We start from the raw sequence: 6,250 nt of genomic DNA, 5'->3' as shown, positions 1-6,250 counted from the left end.
AGTTCCTGTTGGAATGTCATTACATATGCTGGGTGATACAACTCCTGTGTGGATGATAAGAATGAATGCATGTACTTGATGAAAGTATTATTTAGATAAAAATAACTGTCTAGTCTCCAACTCTTACTTCAAAGGAATGAGATTTTAGCACAGGTTCTATGTTACGCCCACATTACAGAATAGCATGCAAGATGTGAAACAGAAAATTTAAAATAACGGCTGACTGACTGGTTCGAGCAAAAAAGCTATTATTTTCTTATGCATGGAGCAGTTACAACAAATTGTGTCCATCAAATTTGATTCCCCGATTTCTTTTTTAACTGCAGGCATTTTTTCTAATACAGTAATATTAGACAACCAACCACCATATTTAACAAAAAGAAAATATCTTTTATTCAGAGCAGCATATCAATATGTCTGTACAAAAAGAATCATTATTTAACTTACAAAGTCAGCATTAACTATGCATCTTCCCTGAAAAGGAAATATTTACTTTTTATCAAATATCAACATTAAATGTAAAAAAAACCCAAAATGCCTCACTGAACAACACATAACAAGAGTCTTCAGAGAGAAACACAGCAGTTTATACTTCAGGTCCTTCTCCTCCCGGAACCAGCTATAAAACAAAAAGACAATTGTGTATGAAGAGACAGTATGAAAAATGTTCATATTTAATTTTAAGCCTTGTGCAAGAATTGTCAGAATGTGACACAGTTAACCACAACACACTTAGGAAAGAGCAAGTTTGAAGTCATGCTAGAACACAATTTCACATGTGTGCTCCTAGGTAACTGAATCAAATTGCTATCAACTCTACTCCCAAAAAAAGCAGTCACAGGATCAGATCAAATGAAGAATGATGTAGCTTTTGTTTTCAGATAATGAAATGTTCCTGTGTTTTCAAACTCTTACTCCTTTTATTTTCCACACTGTACTTGGCATTCTTACCATGACTGACTTGTTCTTGAGCAAACCACACAGTAACTGGAAATAGTAAATATTTTCTTAAGAGTGAATGGTTTTTTAAATGGTTCCAGTCTTCTCATTTGATATATTTTAATTAACCAGTCACTCCTGACTAAACATGCTATATTTTCCCCTTGCTTGAGAGCACGGGTGACCAAGATCCAGCAAATGGAGCTCCACAAGGGTCTCAGGGCACCATGGCAATTAATGCTGCTGCCACTAGTCCTACCATCAAATTTCTGGACGTGTGGGGAGCCCCACAGGCAGGATTCAGGATATGGAGCCTTGTCATCTGGCCTCTGGAGATCTCCATGGGGCTGGGAATTTGGAGGTGGGAAGAAGAACTGCTGCTATAACTCTGAGAATCACATTAATTAGCGATACCACCAAATTCCAGCCCCAGGGGCCAGATTACACAGCTTTGCACTCCAGATCTGACCTGTGGACTGGATCTGGACCCATGGGGCCAGATGAGTTGGGCACTACTGCTCTAGAAGGAATCCAAGTTGGTACTATTGTCAACAGATAAGCATATGCTTCAATATGCCTCAAGAAAGAGAAGCCAACAAATATAACTTCAACACAAAATAAAAAGGGGTACCTATAAAAGAAATTGCTAGAAGTTTTGCCATCTTTGTCATTTTGTTGATATGAATATTCAGATTCTTAAGAGCAGGTATGCAATAAGCATGCCTTTTTTTCCCCTTTTCTTTTTTTTAATAAATAGCAGTAACTCCAAGTAGAAGTTTGTTTCCATCTACCTTTGTAAGCCCTAGCATTCTTCTTTGTAACCAAATCTGTATAATACCACATTATTGCAGGTCCAAACTGAAACATGCATCAGCAGCTTTATGATTTTAGTTCATTACAACTGATTTCACACTTCTGGTTTTTTCCCCTCTGGTTTTGAAATGGTACCATTACACTTGTTCAGCAATCACTTTTTAAGTCTGTAACTACTTGAACTACAGTATGAACTGTATCTAATCTGTCTAGAGCACCAGTTTTAAAAAGTTAGCAAAAATGAAAAAAGTAGTTCTATTTTACTCAAGGGAATTTTTCAACTGACTTGTCCATATGCTAAGGTAAATTTTTTTTTTCCAGAACTTACCATTGTTATGTTGTTTCCATTTAACAAAATCTGATCTAGTTTTGTAATTCTTCTTCCTTCAGGTGTAATTTCACTAAATGAACATTAGGAACAAAAAGACTGAGTAAATAAGAGTTTAAGAGAACCAAGAATATGCGATAAGAATTGTAGTGAAGTTTACAGCTCTGTACTGAGCTCGGCTATTTAACAAATATTTTAGTCAAGCAACACTATACATTTTGGTACAGGTCCGCTGTGTGTTCTAAGGACCTAACATTACGATGTTCTTTGTTTTTCTGTTCAATTCAGAAAAAAAAGAATTCAACAGATAAAGTTTTATAAGCTAACCACTCTCAACACTCAATGGCATGCTATATAAGCTTGCAAGGACACACAACAAAACATTCCTTATCCTAGATTCTGATCATTGTTTTTTGACATGCAGACAGAATTAAAAATACTAAGCTTAGTGGGTTATCTAATGTGGAGATCAGGGGGAAGTGAAAGCTGTTAAGTAGGAAAACACTTTAAAAAGTTCATGTGCCAAGGCATGTGACAGCTATTCCACAAGGTTCTATCCTCAATTTAGAAAAAAGCATTAAGTGTCCAATTCAAGGTAACTTAGTTTCACAAGATTTAGCAACCATGTAATTGGCAACAAAGCAGGCCAAAATGCCCTCTATAATCTAAACATGCTAATGCATATAAAAAAGGCCTGCAAACTGCTTTATTTGCACTATGTGAGACTCAACAGAATTTTGTGGGATACCTTTTACTGGATCAATCATAAAATTGGAAAAGAAGCCTGTGGGCACAATGTGACTTTCTTCAGGACACTAGGACTTTTTACTCCATTTAAGCACATCAGTTACAGAAACTCTTTTCTGTAGCAAACACTAAGGAATATCAACAGTGCTTTCAGCAGGGTAAGAAGAGCTCACTGGTGCCATGAGTAAACTGGTTCAGGTACCCAAGGTAACTTGTTTAACACTAAGTTAGGGATCTCTACACTACACAGTAGCTGGCAGGGTACATACAGCTACCATCTAGGAAAAAAATGCCAAAACAAAAGCCTCCTCTCAACCACAGAAGAACGTACATAGCATTGATACTGGTGAGGTATCCATGCTCAATCACTGACTTTTCCACCAGAAATGCACAGTTCAAGGCTGGCCAATCTTCCTCACCCTTCTAGTCACATACCAAAATCCTAACATGTTCAAGAGCAGAAGGACATAAAACTTTCAAAATGGCATGCCCCAGAGTTAATGATCTTCAGACAATGCCCTAGCTTGAATAATAACTAACTGTCAAATGACTCAGTCAAATATGGAAAAAACAAACAACTGGGGGGAGAAAGGTTTATATTTAATTTTTTCTCTTTCTTCAGGAGTAGTTTTTAGGATAAATTGATAAGCATTGCCTGTGGATCCTAAGCTGTACGCTCCTAATATAGTCATTTAAGAGGTGACTGAAAAATTACTGGACAGTAATATATACACTTTCAAACTGAGGCTTAGGGGTGCGGACAGAGGTAATGTTGAGATGCTTCAATTATCTTTGAAGAGCAAGCCAAACAGGCATGTACTTCTTTTAATGTACTAAAACAAAAATAAAAATGGTGGAACCCTCAATAGTACTTGTTTCCAACAAGATTATTTCCATAAGCACTTTTTACTACAGTGGCATGCTCTGCAGAGCATGACAGGAGATGTCTGGGTTCTCCACCTTCCCACAGTGCTCTACAGGGCATTGTGACAGTGAGCACTTTCTTGAGGATCTTCCCCCGCCTCCCTCCACCACACACACCAGACTCAAGAAGCCTCATGCCCCACCATCCTCCTCCAAATAGGAATTCTGCTTTCCAGAAATCAGTATATATTCTTTTGTTAGAATTTTTCGGCATGTGAAAACAACGAAGTTAAAATAGCCAAGAAAGATATAATACTTACAATTCTGTAACATCCTCTAAAACCATGTCTGAAGTCTAGGATCAAGGAATAAAACTACAGAAAACATAAAGTTATTAAACTGAAGTTTATTTTCATTTCATAACAAAAGCCATGCCTTTTTTATTTCCAACTTCAAGTAGCATATTTGTCAGTGCAAAAATGTTTGGAGGTTGGAAAGAACTTAAAACACATGTAAAGGCATTGAAGAGGCAAACACAAAAATTGATACCCTGAAAATGTTTCATGTAAAGGATACTGACAAAGTCATCAAACCCTAGGAGCGTGCCAACAATTTCTTTATCACTCTTCATCACAATGTGAATACGTGAGCCTATACATTTGTCCACAAGCTCTGCAAATTTAAAAGCATTTGTCATCATATAGAATAAATGGACATCTATTTTTAATGTTCACCTTTTACAGAATGTGAGGATAAACAAGTGCACATTCAAACAGAATGCCAGAAACATTGACAGACCAATACATATAAAAATAGCTTTTGTTTGGATATCCACTGTTATATACACAACACAAGGGCATACCGAGTACTATATAACCCTAGCGAGCCCACTTTGGAATGAAGTTTTAGTAATATTACTATTAATGATAATCAATTTCAACAGTACCCAACATGCTAAGCACTTTCCAGATCCAGCTGCATAGAAATCTAAATAACAATTCACATAGGGTTTATGTTTACATTTAATCTTTACATTTTTTTCTACATCCTATTAACCAGTGATGCTCAACCACCAGCCCATGAGGTAATGTCATCTGGCACATAGGTCTTTGCACAGGCCCCAAAATTTGGAGCAGTAGCAGTGTTAGCAGCCCCTTTCCTACTGCTAAGGTTCCAGACCTGGGAAAAGCCTGGCAAGCTGGATGCTGTGGCTCTGCGTGCAGGGCTGAGCCTGCACACGGCTAGATTAGGCACGTGGGGTCAGGCCAGCCCATGGCCAGAGTGGGTAGACAGGGGTCAGGCTGGCATGCAGCCAGTCCAAAACAACCACCCCACGCAGCATCCGGCCTGGGATGAGGTTGAGGGTCCCAAAGGTTGAGCAGTGCTGCCATTAACAAAGATAGATAAATTAAATAATACATTCTTAGAAGGTATAATCCACATTTAAAAAAATCTTTGGGACAGCAGAATTTTAGCTAGGGAAGAACGGGATCGTTTGGGAGCTCCGTTTTTCCCTCCTGCCTCTGTAAGAGAAGCATATGGGAGGAAACCTTTTACAGGCCAAAATGCCTTTGGACAGACATCTTCCAGAGGGGAGCTGCATCCTTACGTGGCCCCATCTACGCGTTACCTATACTGCACAACTCATGGGTGAAATGTGCAATAAGTGGCCTGGCCACTAGTGCAGAGTAATGAGCACAGCATAAAAAAGTGACCAAGCAGCTGCAGACAGCCAACGGGCCGCTGAAGTAGCACTTCCACACACACAACAACCCTGCGGCCGGTCCAGTGACAGCCAGAGTCCCCACCCCACCCTGCTGCAGCATCGCCCCTCCCACGCGTCACGTAACACCCTCCCCCCCCCCCCAGCCTGCGCACTCCACGTACGACGTACGTCATCATCGTTCCACCCACGCCGGGAGGGAGCCGCGATCGCAGCGCAGTCTCACGTGACTCCCCTCCCCCAGCCGCGTCCCGCAAACGGTCTAACAGTTCTCGCGCTTCGTCCCCTCCTCCAATCCATCCATCCCTGTAGCCAGTACTAGCGCTTCCCACGCACCCAGAGCCCGCGGAAACCAGAGCCTTTGCTTCCTCCCCGCTCCGCTAGACCCTAGCGGAAACCCACTCACCGAGCGGCAGGAGCTGCGACGGGTTAGTCGTCGCGTTGGCCGCCATTTTGGAAGCAGACCTGCTCAATCGCACAGCCTCCAAGGGGAAATAAGCCGAGCGAGATGCGAAGGAGCGAGCTGAATGGCTTGGAGCGCCCCCTCCCCCGCCAGACTCAATCAATCGATGTTGGAGCAATTAAGTAGACCTTTTGCCAAGCCCCTTTCGCATGCTCTGGCCCCAGGGCCACGCAGGGCACTGACCAAGGGAGACTTGCATAGAGGACGCTGCGTCCTTACTTGTGCATGCTCTGCTTTTCAGATCCCCTAAGTCAGCCACTTTGCACAGTCTGGAGGGACCCGTGGCAGCAGGAGGCAATACTTTCTCACTTTGAATTAAGTTTATGGTAGTGCAAAAGGCAGGCAAGTTTCTTTGGGTAGATGCGGCATCTTT

The 6,250-nt window shown here is 41.2% G+C and overlaps 1 protein-coding gene across 1 annotated transcript; it reads right to left on the bottom strand.

Moving 5' to 3' along the window:
- Window positions 1-369: 369 nt before the first annotated feature.
- Window positions 370-5,921, bottom strand: LSM5 (LSM5 homolog, U6 small nuclear RNA and mRNA degradation associated). The gene is made up of 5 exons (XM_006258198.3): window positions 5,821-5,921; window positions 4,268-4,363; window positions 4,012-4,039; window positions 2,081-2,153; window positions 370-619 (listed from the first exon to the last, which is right to left on the bottom strand). The coding sequence occupies exons 1-5, from the start codon at window positions 5,864-5,866 to the stop codon at window positions 587-589; spliced, it is 276 nt and encodes a 91-aa protein (XP_006258260.1). The 5' UTR covers window positions 5,867-5,921; the 3' UTR covers window positions 370-586.
- Between the last annotated feature and the right edge of the window lie 329 nt (window positions 5,922-6,250).

This window comes from Alligator mississippiensis, chromosome 5 (assembly GCF_030867095.1).
Source record: "Alligator mississippiensis isolate rAllMis1 chromosome 5, rAllMis1, whole genome shotgun sequence".
Classification (NCBI taxonomy): Eukaryota; Metazoa; Chordata; order Crocodylia; family Alligatoridae; genus Alligator; species Alligator mississippiensis.
This window is presented reverse-complemented; position numbering and strand designations above follow the sequence as displayed.

Bases quoted from the DNA above. Each gene is read 5' to 3' on its own strand.
- LSM5 (XM_006258198.3), bottom strand. From the start codon at position 5,866: ATGGCGGCCAACGCGACGACTAACCCGTCGCAGCTCCTGCCGCTCG. The intron at 4,040-4,267 runs GTATCCTTTACA...CCTAGACTTCAG, and splicing joins AGGGTTTGATGACTTTGTCA to ACATGGTTTTAGAGGATGTT. The intron at 620-2,080 runs GTAAGTTCTGGA...TTTGTTTTATAG, and splicing joins ATGGAAACAACATAACAATG to CTGGTTCCGGGAGGAGAAGG.